The sequence below is a fragment of the Salvelinus alpinus genome, chromosome 15, assembly GCF_045679555.1.
Source record: "Salvelinus alpinus chromosome 15, SLU_Salpinus.1, whole genome shotgun sequence".
In the NCBI taxonomy this organism is placed as follows: Eukaryota; Metazoa; Chordata; class Actinopteri; order Salmoniformes; family Salmonidae; genus Salvelinus; species Salvelinus alpinus.
Genome location: NC_092100.1, coordinates 13,554,162 through 13,569,318, shown reverse-complemented (window position 1 = coordinate 13,569,318; position 15,157 = coordinate 13,554,162). Strand labels below are relative to the sequence as shown.

Sequence of the window (15,157 nt, the reverse complement as noted above, 5' to 3'; positions counted from 1 at the left end):
ATTTTCACTTAGCCTGATATGGTTCTCAATCAGGGGCAGGTGTTTTACGTTTCCTCTGATTGAGAACCATATTAAGGTAGGCTGTTCTCACTGTTTGTTTGTGGGTGATTGTTGCTGTGTCTGTGTTTGTTCACCACACGGTACTGTTTTGTTTCGTTCGTTTTGTTCCTGTTCGTGCGTTCATGTTTTGTGTTCTCAAGTTCAGGTCTGTTAACGTCGGTTTTGTATTTTGTCAAGTGTTCTTCGTGTTCGTCTTTATCAAATAAATCATTATGTGTTCACACTAGCTGCGCTTTGGTCCGATCCTTGCTCCTCCTCAGACGAGGAGGAAGATGAGCGTTACACCCTCTTCCACTTTCCTCTTCCATTTTTGCAGTAATGATGCAATTAGTTGGTTGTAATTGTGGGTAGAGCAGACATTCCCATATGTTTTTTTTTAGCTGCATGTATGACATAACTCCACCAATCCTATTTATGATATAATTTACGAAGATTATATATGTTTTTTTTCTTTTCTAAAAATAATGTTTTTTTAAACAATTGTTTTATTTGAGTTTAACCACAATATTTGTTATATTATTTGTTCTGTCTTTTCTGGTGGATGATTTAAAAATAGCGATATTTGGGAGATGATTTCCTTTGTAAATAACTGAAAGTGAGAGGTTGTAATCTGAATAAAGTGAAAAAGGCCTTTCTTAAACATAGGGTGAGACGTTCTTACTAATTTGCTAGAGAACCAGTTTGGATTTAAGTATAACTTTTGTATGACTGATGTCAGGATCTTTATAATGAGTGGACCAAGATGCAGCGTGGTATGGTTCTATCCTCTTTATTTTGAAGTGAAACTCAAAGAAAACAATAAATGCAAACCGAAACGCTGCTATAGTGCTCACTGGCAACTAACTATACATTGTCAAGATCCCACAAAGCACAATGGGGAAATGGCTGCCTAAATATGATCCCCAATCAGAGACAACGTTAAACAGCTGCCTCTGATTGGGAACCATACCAGGCCAACATAGATCATTAATCACCTAGATGACCCACCCTAGTCACTGTCACACCCCAACCTACATAGAGAATAAACAGCTCTCTATGGTCAGGGCGTGACAACTGAAGCCTTTAGTGAGAGGTCTAATGCTCTAATATGTTATCATTTCTGCCCTCCGAATTCATCTTCATTACATAAATAGGCCCGTTTAATTTTATCTGGTTTGCCGTTCCAAATAAAATGTTATATTTTTTTCTCTAATAATTAAAAAAACGGAAAAATTATCTAGATCCTCTATTGTCTCTGTTCCCAGATCTACAGTACCAGTCAAACGTTTGGACACACCTACTCATTCAAAGGTTTTTCTTTATTCTTTATTTTTCTTTATTTTTTAACCCCCGAGGTGCCTTATTGCTATTGTAAACTGGTTGGTAACGGAATTAGGACAGTAAAAATAAATGTTTTGTCATACCCGTGGTATACGGTCTCATATACCACGGCTTTCAGCTAATCTGCATTCAGGGCTCGAACCACCCAGTTTATATTGCTGGTTAGACAGCATAAACAGATCTGGGACCAGGCTAAAAAAAACACTGGAGCACAATCAAAGCCAATGAGCTCATGGGCATCAAGCCAAGAGTGCAGCAGCATATGTAACACTGTAATGTTTTGGTAAGAGGTTATTAATAGTAATAATCGTACATACCGCCACACATGCAGCAGAGATGCAACAGGGACAGTCCGCTCTCTGTCCGGTAATTCAAGTTCACTTTCTGGAAAGCTTCATCAGAGCTGAGCCATCCAAATACAAATACAAATACAAATGTAAGTCGAGTGTAAAATTACAATAGTTATTACTCTGTACTTTACACCATAATTAGGACACTGATGTAAAACGTATAATGCATTTAATAAAACATATACCGACAGCAATAATAAACACAGAAGACATTTGGACATTGTCTAGAACTATGACATGTATATGGAGACTGGGCATGAGTTACTATCATAACATTTCTGTGATGTCATATCATGACATGTCAAAGACTAAATAGGGATGAATGCATCACTTTAACCACAGAGAGCTAATGTTAACTGAAGTCATTATCATAAAATGTTTGGCATGTTATGATGTTATAACATGACATGTGAAAGACTGAATAGAGAATAAATGTATGGCTTTTATCACAGATGGCCTCTGTTACCTGAAGACCTGTTTGAGGTCTATCAGCTCGCTGTCTTTGATGCGTAGGTCATCCTCCAGCCTCTCGATGATCACAGAGTATGACTCGCTCACCTTCTTCTTCCACTCATCTTCAGAAAGGGAGTGTTAGTGTTAGCCCAGTGTTAGCATAGACATAGCATCATTTTGTGAGCTATTAGCCTGATTGTGACTGAGGTACTTTCATTTTAAAAAGCTGAAACCCTTTCCATAGGTCACACCCTGAAAGGGATTTAGTACATCTATAGAATGCATTTCCCGTCACTTGTATTTTCCAAAGTTAAATAATGTAAGTTCTCTGTATCCTAGTTTAATTACCAAAGGAAGAATTGAAGGTAAAAAAAAAGAAATGGCAGCAAAAGTTACTATTGGACATACGTTTTTCAAAGCAAAGCTTCTTAATAGGATTCTATAGTACATATTTAGACCCTGACATATACTCTTAGGCAGCACAAAACACTGAAAGAGAACAAGCCATTACCTGTACATGTCTGAGTTGGTCTTGATTTATAATTTCCCATTGAACCTCTTTTTTTTTAATTCCTGTGTACGTTGTATAGTTTGGTGGAACAGAGGAGTGAAGCAGTAACACTATCCCTATCTCAGTCACAATAGAGCAGGACCAGATAAAGAGGGATCATGAGGGCTAAAAATAAATACATCTCTGAGAGGAATGCCTGACCACTATGACAACTGATCTGTGTGTGTGTTGCTCTTTTCAAACAGCAGGTGGCCATTACCTTACATTGTCTTGCACAAGCCATCGGTCAGTTTTCAATTATTTTTGGCCTGAAAAAAAAAGTGACACAATAACGAGGCTATATACCGGGGGTACCGAGTCAATGTAAGGGGGTACAGGTTAGTCTAGGTAATTTGTTCATGTATGTAGGGGTAAAGTGACTATGCATAGATAATAAACAGCGAGTATCAGCAGTGTAAAAACAAATGTAAATAGTCCGGGTGGCCATTTGATTAATTGTTCAGCAGTCTTATGGCTTGGGGGTAGAAGCTGTTAAGGAGTCTTTTGGTCCTAGACTTGGTGCTCCGGTACCACTTGCCGTCCGGTAGCAGAGAGAACAGTCTATTACTTGGGTGACTGGAGTCTTGGACAATTTTTTGGTCTTTTCTCTGACACCGCTTAGTATATAGGTCCTGGATGGCATGAAGCTTGGCCCCAGTGATGCACTACCCTCTGTAGCACCGAGATGCCGAGCAGTTGCCATACCAGGCGGTGATGCAACCGGTCAGGATGCTCTCGATGGTGCAGTTGTAGAACTCTGCATAGGATGTCAAGAGCCGTCCTTTACACTTGTGTTCAAAAATAGAGCAGAGCACCAGTGGAATGCACATAGAAATAGAATCAGAACTGATGGCTATGAGGCCTCATACAAGCTTAGAACAATAAAGAGACACACAACTTTGAAATCTTTTTTTCAATTATTTTCAGTCATTGTTAAAAAATAGATTGTCATTACCATATAATTTCCCCATTCACACATTTTTAAATACGCCCAACAATCTGACAGGTTCAACCCCTCCATATTTGCAGGGGCCCCCACAGGCTTTTTGAGGTTGTCCTCTATGCCGAAGGCGGCGACACCTGTTTGGCCCTGGCGGTTCACGCAGAGGGAGTGCATGAAGGTTCCATCGGGCACCTTCTGGCCCACTTCTACCCAATAGGATGGTCCGCCCGCCCATGTAGCCAGCGTCCTCGAGCCTACAGTACTCTACCACAGAGCCTGGAGATAAAGAAGAACCGGGCTTCAAGTCACTGAGCATCTCACAGCAGACCTTAAAGCTGAAGTTTTGGCTGCAACCTAGCACCTTGTATAGGCCCAGCACGCCCCTCAGGCACGGTGCCTCGCTGAGGTAGAAGGGGTACACGGTGGTGATGCCCATGTGGTAGAACTTGGAGTGGTTGAGGGCCACCACGTTGAGCGGGGTTCCCTTGAGGCGGTGGAACATCTTCTGAAGCATCTCTACCAGGCTGCTCTGATGCTTGGTGACGTTGGCCATGTTGTTGGTGTACGCCACCATGGCTTGGGAACCCAGGGCCTGTAGGAAGTCCCAATAGGCATCTATCTCTTAGCCCAAAGGACGCACCTCTCTGAACAGACTAAGTAAAGACATCGCAGTCTGGTAGTCCACATATGTACTGTCTGTGTAGATATACTCCGCATCATTCGACAGACACAAAGCTATCCTCGATCTTACACACAACACCGTTGTCATGCATCTTCTTGACACTAGGTTTGTGCAGGAAATGGAGGCAGGTCCTGTATTCCATGTTGGCCAATCCAAACTTCTCCTGCTGGTGTGTGGTTCCAATGGAGATGGGGGAGGGATTGGCTAGAGCAGTGAACCCAGACCTGTCAACCAGACCTGTCAAATCTGATACTGCTATGCTGTAGAGCTCTATACAATCCACACTGGTCACCAGCACATCCGGTTTCATGTGTGAGGGGAAATTGACAAACACGGACAGTTAGAGCTCCAGCATCTGGTACAGAGGATCTCCCAGGGGCATGGGGGTGAAGATTTCCCCAGGGCACTGGCATTGGGCAAACGCTGGCTGAATACCCCTAGGAAAATCAGAGCAATTTGAAAACAGTCAATAACAATCATGCCATTTAGCAGACATTTTTATCCAAAGTGTCTTACAGTAGACGTACAGTAGTTCTTGCATACCATTTTTCAATAATATAGGCCTATCTTACATTTATATCACTTTTACATAATTTCCAACTACTAAACGGTTTGAAAATGTTACATTCACACAGTAAATCATGACTAAAGTGTAGATGAATGAGTGATTATACCTGCATGAATTAGGAGGACCCTGTATCCACCCAACGCCTTTCCATAGATGTCTTCCAGCCGTTGTAGAGAATGCCGTGTCGTGCTTCCATTTCCTGAGAGAGAAGTTCAATTCAGTCAAAGCCAAATGCTTCAACAAAATCAGGGGCTGTATGTATCAGGTGTCTCAGAGTAGGAGTGCTGATCTAGGATCAGGTCCTCCTTGTCCATGTAATCTTATTCAATGTGATCTAAAAATCCAAACGGGAAAATGTGTAAATGCACCTATACTCTTCTATCATGTGTAATTGTTTTATGTTTATTGTACCTATATTTTGTATACTGAATGTAGATTATGTGTAAATTCCTCTGTATATATTCTGTCTGTATATGTTTGTACTGCTGGCAGAGCCACTTAACAAAGTCAAATTCTGGGTATGTGTAAATGTACTTGATGAATGAAGGTGATTCTGATTCAAATTCTGATCCTAGAGCAGCACTATTTTACTCTGAGACACTTAATATCGGAATCATGAAATCAGAAACAGAACAATAATGTAGGTTATCCTCACCTATTTTGGCTCCAGGTGGATCTGAGAACACGTGATAAGGAATGCCAAGTGGGATCTCTTTCCTCTCAAGTTTCTCTGAGATCTGAAGCTCATATGCTTCTCTCTGCTCGTCATCCACAGCAGTTAACACAACTAGATCCCAAAACTCTCCAGGTTGCACCTGCTTACCTAAATGAAAAACAAACATGGCTGTGTTTAGACAGGCAGCCCAATTCAGAACTTGTTTCCAAATGATTTGCATATCTGATACCTATCTGATCTCATCCCTATTGTGTAAACAGCAACAACAAAAAACACAAGGAATCTGATCTTTTGACTTATGATTTAAACCACCATCCTACATATGTAACCTCTGTCTGGATGCTATTTTTTACACTGAAGTGTTGTTTTTTTGTTTCGTTTTTTTTGCACATGACCTGCCGTTACCATGACAACCACCCTACAATTGAATTGAACAGTGACAGGAAATGAGCACTGCATCTGTGTGCTACTTCTTTTCATTTTATTTAACTAGGCAAGTCAGTTAAGAACAAATTATTATATACATTGCCGGCCTACCAGAGTGAATGCGCAGAACTGATATGGGTCACATGTAAAACGGAGTGGCCAGTCAGAAAAAAAGATTAGATATAGAAAGAAAATCAGATTTGAGTTCTTAGGGTGTACATTATATGACGCACATATATTAGCTTATGTGGACTTGTTCGACATTGAAGCCGACAGTGCAGGCGACTGCCGAATGATTGATCTACAAATCACCTTGCATCATAAATAACAACTCATTATTATTTGTAGATCAGTCATTCACAATTATACATGATACATCACAGTTTTGATGCTCTCCAACACAACATGGCATATGATTAGTGACTAGCCTAACTCTTGGTATTGATTATCAGTTCCATTGCGTTACACATAAGAGTCATTGGACGAAGGCGTCTTCTGTACAGGGGAGTTTTGTTAACATCTCTGGGGTAGGGGGCAGTATTTTGACATCCGGATGAAAAGTGTGCCCAAAGTAAACTGTCTGTTATTCAGGCCCAGAAGCTAGGATATGCATATAGATTGGTAGATTTAGTTAGAAAACACTCTACAGTTTCTAAAACTGTTAACAGTATGTCTGTGAGTATAACAGAACTGATATGGCAGGCGAAACCACGAGGACAACCCCCCCCCCCCCCAAAAAATCAGCTTACCACTATTTTCAATGGCTAGTACTATAATTATAAGCCCAAGTCCTCCCAAATTGCAGTTCCTAGGGCTTCCACTAGATGTCAACAGTCTTTAGAAAGATTTTCAGGCTGCTTTTTGGAAAAATGACCCAGAAATTGTAAAAATTGTTTTTCTAGGTGGCTCCAATTTTGGCTGTAGTGTTTCCAAGCGCGTTCTTTCTTATTTATCTCCGGTAATGAACATACTATTCTCCGTCTTAAATTGTATCGTTTATTTATATGTTAGGGTACCTAAGGTTTGATTATAAACGTTGTTTGACTTGTTTGGAAAAGTTTATTAGTAATGTTTGGGATTCATTTTGTATGCCTTTTGATGGAGGGAAACTGAGTGGATTATTGACTGAAGCGCGCCAGCTAAAAGTGAGTTTTTATGGATATAAAGAAGGACATTATCAAACAAAAGGACCATTTGTGATGTAACTGGGACCTTTTGGAGTGCCAACAGAAGAAGATCATCAAAGGTAAGGCATTTTTTATATCACTATTTCTGACTTTTGTGTCTGTCACGATCGTTGGAATAATCATCGGACCAAGGTGCAGCGCGATATGGTTTCCACATATTTAATAGAGAAGCACACAAAACAAAAAAGAAATAAACTAAATGTGACGACAATGGAGTGCTAACATGCAACTACACATAAACAATATCCCACAAAACACAGGTGGAAAAATGCTACTTAAATATGAACCCCAATTATAGACAACGATAGCCAGCTGCCTCTAATTGGTTATCATACCAAACACCAACATAGAAAACAAAACTAGAACGCCACATAGAAAATATGAACTAGACTAACCCCCCAGTCACGCCCTGACCTACTCCACCATAGAAAATAAGGACTCTCTATGGTCAGGACGTGACAGTGTTGCACCTGCCTGGTTGAAATATGATTTTCATGTGTTTGTATGCGGGGTGCTGTTCTCAGATAATCGCATGGTTTGCTTTCGCCGTAAAGCCTTTTTGAAATCTGACACGGTGGCTGGATTAACAAGAAGTGAAGCTTTATTTTGATGTATAACACATATATTTTCAAGAATGTTTAATATTTGAATTTATCTTTTTTGAATTTCGCACTCTGCAATTTCACTGGATGTTGGCCAGGTGACACGCTACCGTCCCATGTACCCATACAAAGTTTTAAGAGCCCTGACACTTGGTCTGAACATTAAGATTAACACATCACTTGCGGTACGGTTTTGGAAGCATAAGGACCTTTTCTTTCATGTCAGCGATAAAAAAAATATATAAAAAAAGTTTAAACAATAAGGATAATTAAATTGATACACATTAGTGTTCCCACACAGACATATCTCCATGCTATAGCACGAGTTTACGGATGACAGACGAAAGAGAGAGGGACCACCTGTGCTAGCTCTCTGGCATTCTCCGAACATCTGTGTGTAAAAGAAGAAGGCCGCCAGAAACATGTTGTCACTGAAAAATACTGTTGGCTGCAATGGTGATAATGCCGATTAAAACAGTTTACAGCAGTCGAGGCTGATGGGAGGAGCTATAGGAGGACGGGCTCATTGTAATGCTGGAATGTCATTCATGGTATTGGTATCAAACATATGGAAACAACATGTTTGACTCCGTTCCATTAATTCCATTCCAGCCATTCTAGTGTCTTCCTATAGTGTCTTCCTGTGTACAGAAAGTGTATGTTTTGATGTGATATGAAAGTAAAGGGCTTTATGTTTCAACAACCGTATTGAAATTGAGAATCGATTCACCTCTGAAAATAACATAAGGAGTAACGATAGGCTCCTTAAGAGTATGACTAGCCTATGCAGCCAATCAATCAAATTTAGCAGCAAAAGCTTAGGCCAGGTAAATTAAGCTTTTGCATTGAAGCCTTCAAGTATGAATAGTTACAACAAGCTACACATAGAGATCCTATGAATTCCTAATTCTATAAGACTACACTTACCACGTAAAGTATCAAATCTTTGAAGTTTCTCACTTGTTCCGATTTGCAACTTTTTACTTATTTGTTCGTTCATTTTTCTGGCTCAAAGTAAAGTGGTCTAATAATGCGTAGAATGAGTTACATAACATTCACCTTTTAACAAAAAAAGCCTAAACACTTATTGTGGATATGGATTGAAATGCTCTGACTAAACTGCTGTAGTGTTGTTGCCTGTCTCATTTCCGAGTTTAGTCACATGGTATTTAATATGCGCTATGGTCATGGCTACAATGTATCTCTGCAAAACTAGCATGGCGGCCAAACGAAGCCGGTCTGTCTGGCAGTGCAAGACTAATTACAAAGTAACAAATTATGGAATAGATTAAGTGAAACAGAAGGCTGTGGCTACAACAAGTGGTTTTATGATTGGTGGTTCTTCTCTTCACCTGTGGTTTTGTAGGCATGATGCCAACTATGCTAGTGTAGGACTTGTGATGATTGTAGAAATGTGTGTGCTAAATGTTCAATGATAAACGCAATCCAATTCATAGCCTACATTCAGATAAACATTTATTTTCAACATTTAGTCATCCGTTCGTTTCTTTCAGACGTTTAAATAGCCAATAACCCCGTCATATATACAGTTAGTTGTCGATATCGACATTGGCCAAAAGTTTATGATAACACCTATTTTATTCGGATGACAGCAAAGCGAGAAACGCACGGTCAACACACCATGCTTGCTGTCTGACGCTTCCGCACAGCGCAAATGTACATATTAACTGTATCCATGACAACATGAAAACCTTGCCGTTCACAGAGACGGCAGCACTGCAACAGTGAGCAAGAGTGAGCAAAAATCTTATATGAAATAGCAAAATATTTTACAATCAACTCATGATTGTCCTATGTTCTACGTGCTAACTTTTGGTTTTATTAACTTTGTTCAGTTTTTTTAAACAAATGTGGCTAGGCTACTATTGTATTATGACCACTAGCATGTGTAATATGCCTCTTCAAATCAGAGGGAAAATGTGAAGACCACTAAAGAAATGGATTCACTTGATGCCCAAAGGAAATACCTGGTGACCTGCTCGGAGTCCCTTATATTAAGCCATGGACAGGGACCAGGTTTGGACCTGGTGGAGAAAGAGACTGACCCTCAACAGGTTGTTATGGTCAATCTGAGCTGCTTACTGCTGAAAAACTTGGATAATGTGGGAAGCTGCAGGTCTCTAAGAGTATGCATCTTGGCGGACAATTTTATATCCACGATAGATGCTCTCATCGCATGTGTGCATATAGTGAAGTTGGATCTTAAAGGAAATCAGGTACTTTTTATTTAATTAAGGCCTAACCTTTATATAACCAGGAAATCCCATTGATATCAGAAGACCTCTTTCTGAGGGAGACCTAGATATGACTCAATTCACTTGATTTGAGTGGTATATCAAGGTTCCTTTGCTATACCTGATTGATACTGTCTGTATCTGATTGTTTTAAACCATGTATATTCTGTATCATACTAAACATCATGGTTAATACTGTATCTTGCTCTCTTTTTTGGAATTTTGCAGATACCTTGCATTCAGAATATGAAATGTGAGCATGATGTATTCTAGCTCTGGTCTGGGGTGTTACTGCTACTCATTAATAGAGGAATGGGCAGTAAAGCCCTGGACCAGAGCTAGATAGATGTATTCCATCTGTCTTTCAGATAACCCAACTCCCCGGCGTAGTGTTCTGGGACAGCCTGAGACGACTCCAGCTGCTCCATCTCCATGACAACAACATGGGGACTAGAAAGAACATTGAGGGGTTGTCAGGCTGTCCTAACCTCACAGCATTGACCCTCTACGACACACCGCTCAGCCTAAAGGGAAACTACAGACACTGCATCATCAACAGCATCTGGTCACTGAAGGCTCTGGATAACTTTGTGGTCTCTGACGAGGAGATCATTGAAAACTGGATCCTCCCTCTGCATTTCAAAACCCTCTGTCATAATTTTTACTTGAACCTCTATCCAGCAGCTAAGATGGTTTGTAGGCCTTCTTGTGCTCCTTGATGTCATTTGAAATGTGTTTCCCATGTTATATCCATGGTGTATGCTCCATAATTTTCCCATAAACATTTAAAATATCTCATCCAGGGGCCTTATCAGAGTGAAATGAGAGCAATCCATAAGATTATATCAGAGGTCAATAGGATCCAGTCCGTTTATTCTCCAACGTTGATCATCCAACGGTGGATCAGGGGACATCTGACCAGAAAAAGTCTTGGGTAAAGCATTTACTGTTGCCATACTGTTCAATGAAAATTGACACAAGTATTCCATAAAAGGGGCAATCAGCAGTTGCTACATCAATATTTTGACTTATAAATTAATGATATGTACACATTGATTCTTGAAGAATATAACTGTCGCACCAAATCAGAACCCCAAATATTAGCTTGTTTTAATCCAATGTTTGTAAACAAACACTGTATAGCCTCAAAACATGGTTAAAACTATAATTTTTAGATCATTGATGGTCAGTCCTTTGAGAGTAATTACATTTCTCCAGTCCCATCCCTCAGCTTTTTACCAAAACAGTGGTGCGGAGAACACTGTTATTGTTTCAACTTCTGATGATCCCTTTAAACAATTGATTTATATAGGAAACCAAAGCCTCGTATAGGAGATCATTTTGCTATAGCTCATTGACCGCAGACAATCACCTCTCTTTCCTTGTGTATTCTGTGTCATCGTGTTTCACTGAAATGTTATCTGTTTTTATTCTGTCAGACTTGTCCCTGCTGTGCCGAGCCGGGAGAGGTTCAGCATCAGAGTCCATCTGTCCCCCATTGCCTCTGTGGAGACAGACAGTCAACAGACCCAGGGGGAGACATGGGTCAAAGAGTGCACAGCTAAACAGCACCTGCAGGTTTGGACCCCCAATAATTTCATTACACCCTGCAATGTAGCTCAGTGTCAACCGGCTCTGAGTGGGAATGCTGATCTAGGATCCGTTTTGCTTATAGATCATAATAAATAAGATTACATGGACAGGGGGGACCTGATTGTAGATCATTACTCCTACTATAAGACACTTGATACTCCTAGAATGAAACACCCACTCAATCCAGCTTTTATGGCCTCCATTATTCCACTTTAATTTGCAGACATGGATGAAATGGGTCATGTATAAGTGCTATGAATACTGTCATTGTGAAACCATTTAAAAATAAACAACCAGGCAAACATCTGATAATATTTGTAGAGTTTCTGTTTTAGTAAACAACATTTGTCATGATCTGAGAATGTTTTGCAGAGGCACGAGGAGAAAGATGCGAAAATCAAGAGATTGTATGTCAATCTGAAGAAATTGGTGCAGGCTGGTAGCCCAGAGGTAAAAAGTTGACATGTTTCTGTGACAGCTGTTTTCGTTTTCCCATGCATTTTCCCATGCAATATATGTAATTACATGTGAACTAAAGAAGTGTTTTTTCCCGTTTGACAGATTTTACAAGAGGTGGTGACAAGCCAGGCGTCTTTAGAGGCCAAGAAACAGAAAGACATCAGTCCTCCGCATAACACCCCTCAGAACAGTAAGACCATGAGGTCCAACAGAGCCAAGTACAGTGAGGCGGAAAGAGGTAGGGTTGCATCTCAAATGGCACACTATTCCCTATATAGTGCACTACTTTTGACCAAGGACTTATATAGGGGATAGGGTGTCATTTGGTGTGCAGATGTAAGAGTAACATTAGACTCCAGTATGACCATTCTAATCATCACAATAGTGTTATTGGAGTATATTTGTGATGATCTTGTCTGTCTCTGATCAGACTTCACTGCTGCAGAGGAGTTCTATGAAGAGAAGCTTGGGAAAATGTGTTTCCGCCTCATCGGCTTCAAGGCTCTGGTCCACCAGGTCGAGCCTGTCAGCAACATGCTCATCTCCCGGCAGCAGGGGGGACGGGACATCCGCAGCGCCATCCGCCTGTTCCACACACAGCGTCCCGAGCCACCCAAGCTGCCCCACCCTCGACCACCCCTAATCAACGCCGAGAAGCGTCTGATGGGTCGCTGCCTTGGCTCCATCAGCCTAGCCCCCTTCCAGGTGATCCAGCGGGCCTACCGGATGAGGGAGCAGGCCGAGGCCCTGCAGAGGAGGGCCCAGCAGGTGGCCCATTCACAGGCTCGGAGGGAGGGCGCCCAGGGCCAGCGCCACGGCCTCCTGGAGGCCCGCAGGGAGGTAGTGCTCCAGGTGAGAGAGAAGGAGCAGAAGGAGGTGGAGGGGGCCCTGGCCCTGCTGAGAGCTAGCCGGGACAGGGAGGTGCAGGAGGTCAGGCAGAGACACGCTGTGTTCCTGGAGGAGAAGAGGAGGCGTGCATCGGAACGGGCCATGGTTGTCGCCTTCAGCAGGCAGCATGCCTTCCTGTCCAAGACGGTCAACAGGCATGCTGTGCGGCAGAGGCAGAGTCACACCCAGCAGGAGAGGAGTGTCATGGTTGCCAGCAGCAGGCAGCAGTCCAGGATTCAGAGGGAACGCATAATGGGATGCATAGAGGACAGGTACTGTAGGGTCAGCAAGAGGATCACCTCTAAACTCATCATCTTATCATTGTCATTCAGTATGATTTTAAAACCATTTATAAAGCCTAAATACTGTAGCTGCTTCATGTGAAATGTATAATAATAATATATAAGAAATGTTATAACAGACCCTTTTTTCGACCACCTACAGTGCATTCGGAAAGTATTCAGACCCCTTGACTTTTTCCACATTTTGTTACGTTACTGCCTTATTCCAAAATTGATTAAATCATTTTTACCCTCATTCATCTACACACACTACCCCATAATGACCAAGCAAAAACAGGTTTAGAATTTTTTGCTAATTTATGAAAAAAATAAAACTGAAATATCACATTTACATGAGTATTCAGACCCTTTACTCAGTACTTTGTTGAAGCACCTTTGGCAGTGATTACAGCCTTGAGTCTTCTTGGGTATGACGCTACAAGCTTGGCACACCTGTATTTGGGGAGTTTCTCCCATTTTTCTCTGCAGATCCTCTCAAGCTCTGTCAGGTTGAATGGGGAGCGTTCCTGCACAGCTATTTTCAGGTCTCTCCAGAGATGTTCGATCGGGTTCAAGTCCGGGCCACTCAAGGACATTGAGACTTGTCCCGAAGCCACTACTGCGTTGTCTTGGCTGTGTGCTTAGGGTCGTTGGAAGATGAGCCTTCGCCCCAGTCTGAGGTCCTGAGCACTCTGGAGCAGGTTTTCATCAAGGCTCTCTATGTACTTTGCTCTGTTCATCTTTGCCTCTATCCTGACTAGTCTCAGTCCCTGCCACTGAAAAACCTCCCCACAGCATGATGCTGCCACCTCCATGTTTCACCATAGGGATGGTGCCAGGTTTCCTCCAGACGTGACGCTTGGCATTCTGGCCAAAGAGTTCAATCTTGGTTTCATCAGACCAGGTTGTCGTGTGCCTTTTACTGTGGAGTGGCTTCTATTTGGCCACTCTACCATAAAGGCCTGATTGGTGGAGTGCTGCAGAGATGGTTGTCCTTCTGGAAGGTTCTCCCATCTCCACAAAGGAACTCTAGAACTCTGTCAGAGTGACCATTGGGTTCTTGGTCACCTCCCTGACCAAGGCCCTCCTCCCCTGATTGCTCAGTATGGCTGGGTGGCCAGCTCTAGGAAGAGTCTTGGTGGTTCCAAACTTCTTCCATTTAAGAATGATGGAGGCCACTCAGAGCTCTACGGATAATTCCTGCGACCTCATGTAAACAAGGTATCTTTTTTTATTTTTTTGCCTAAAATCCTGTTTTCGCTTTGTCATTATGGGGTATTGTGTGTAGATTGATGAGGGGAAAAAAATATTTAATACATTTTAGAATAGGGCTGTAAAGTAACAAAATGTGGAAAAAGTCAAGGGGTCTGAATACTTTCCGAAGGCACTGTATTTAGCATGGCATGATTATTGATAATTTGAGAGGAATCTATGAATGTTGAGTGAGTGTTATCTATGAGTGTTATAAATGGTTTTTGAAGGCTTCATAAAGCCTTGGAAGTTATTTTAAAGTGGGACCATTCTCGTGTTATCTGTTACGTATTACAGGCAACAGTCTCTAAAGGAGGAGGCCATTACATCCAGAGTGAACAGAGACACTTATCTGGCCACGAAGCACACCAACCAACTCCTCCGAGCCCAGGAGAGAGTGGCCAGTGTGAAGGCCAGCCATGCCAAGATGGAGGTCCTGCATCCTGTACCGGTCAACCAGACTGCCTGATCACCACCTCTGGTCCCCCTGTATCCCTCCACCATGCTTCTCAAGAGTTAAATGCTATGAACTGTATTTTGGGGGGCTATTTGTTTATCTTTAATTCTGTTTATGAAACCACAAGGAGTAAGGAATGTGAGGATTCCAGGAAGA

At 41.7% G+C, this 15,157-nt stretch overlaps 2 protein-coding genes and 1 pseudogene across 3 annotated transcripts in view; 1 reads left to right on the top strand and 2 right to left on the bottom strand.

Annotated features, from left to right (window-relative positions):
• The window catches only part of tnni3k (TNNI3 interacting kinase), a 51,620-nt gene extending 48,777 nt beyond the window's left edge, over nucleotides 1-2,843 (bottom strand). For both annotated transcript variants that reach the window (XM_071342554.1, XM_071342555.1), the window contains exons 1-3: nucleotides 2,695-2,843; nucleotides 2,197-2,305; nucleotides 1,698-1,783 (exon numbers count right to left, since the gene is read on the bottom strand). In XM_071342554.1, coding sequence (XP_071198655.1) covers nucleotides 1,698-1,783; nucleotides 2,197-2,305; nucleotides 2,695-2,734 — 235 coding nt within the window. In that variant the 5' untranslated portion in view covers nucleotides 2,735-2,843. The remainder of the gene's footprint in view (nucleotides 1-1,697; nucleotides 1,784-2,196; nucleotides 2,306-2,694) is intronic.
• Nucleotides 2,844-3,631: 788 nt separating this feature from the next.
• On the bottom strand, nucleotides 3,632-8,947 carry LOC139539519 (fucose-1-phosphate guanylyltransferase-like; annotated as a pseudogene).
• Nucleotides 8,948-9,682: 735 nt separating this feature from the next.
• Nucleotides 9,683-15,144, top strand: lrriq3 (leucine rich repeats and IQ motif containing 3). Its single transcript, XM_071344413.1, has 6 exons — nucleotides 9,683-10,054; nucleotides 10,441-10,764; nucleotides 10,876-11,006; nucleotides 11,512-11,711; nucleotides 12,555-13,284; nucleotides 14,842-15,144. The coding sequence occupies exons 1-6, from the start codon at nucleotides 9,776-9,778 to the stop codon at nucleotides 15,011-15,013; spliced, it is 1,836 nt and encodes a 611-aa protein (XP_071200514.1). The 5' UTR covers nucleotides 9,683-9,775; the 3' UTR covers nucleotides 15,014-15,144.
• The last annotated feature ends 13 nt before the right edge of the window (nucleotides 15,145-15,157 follow it).

Excerpts from the sequence above, each read along its gene's own strand:
- lrriq3 (XM_071344413.1), top strand. The coding sequence starts at position 9,776 with ATGGATTCACTTGATGCCCAAAGGAAATACCTGGTGACCTGCTCGGAG. Across the intron at positions 10,765-10,875 it reads TCTATCCAGCAGCTAAGATG|GGGCCTTATCAGAGTGAAAT; the intron begins GTTTGTAGGCCT and ends TATCTCATCCAG. Across the intron at positions 11,007-11,511 it reads CTGACCAGAAAAAGTCTTGG|ACTTGTCCCTGCTGTGCCGA; the intron begins GTAAAGCATTTA and ends TTATTCTGTCAG.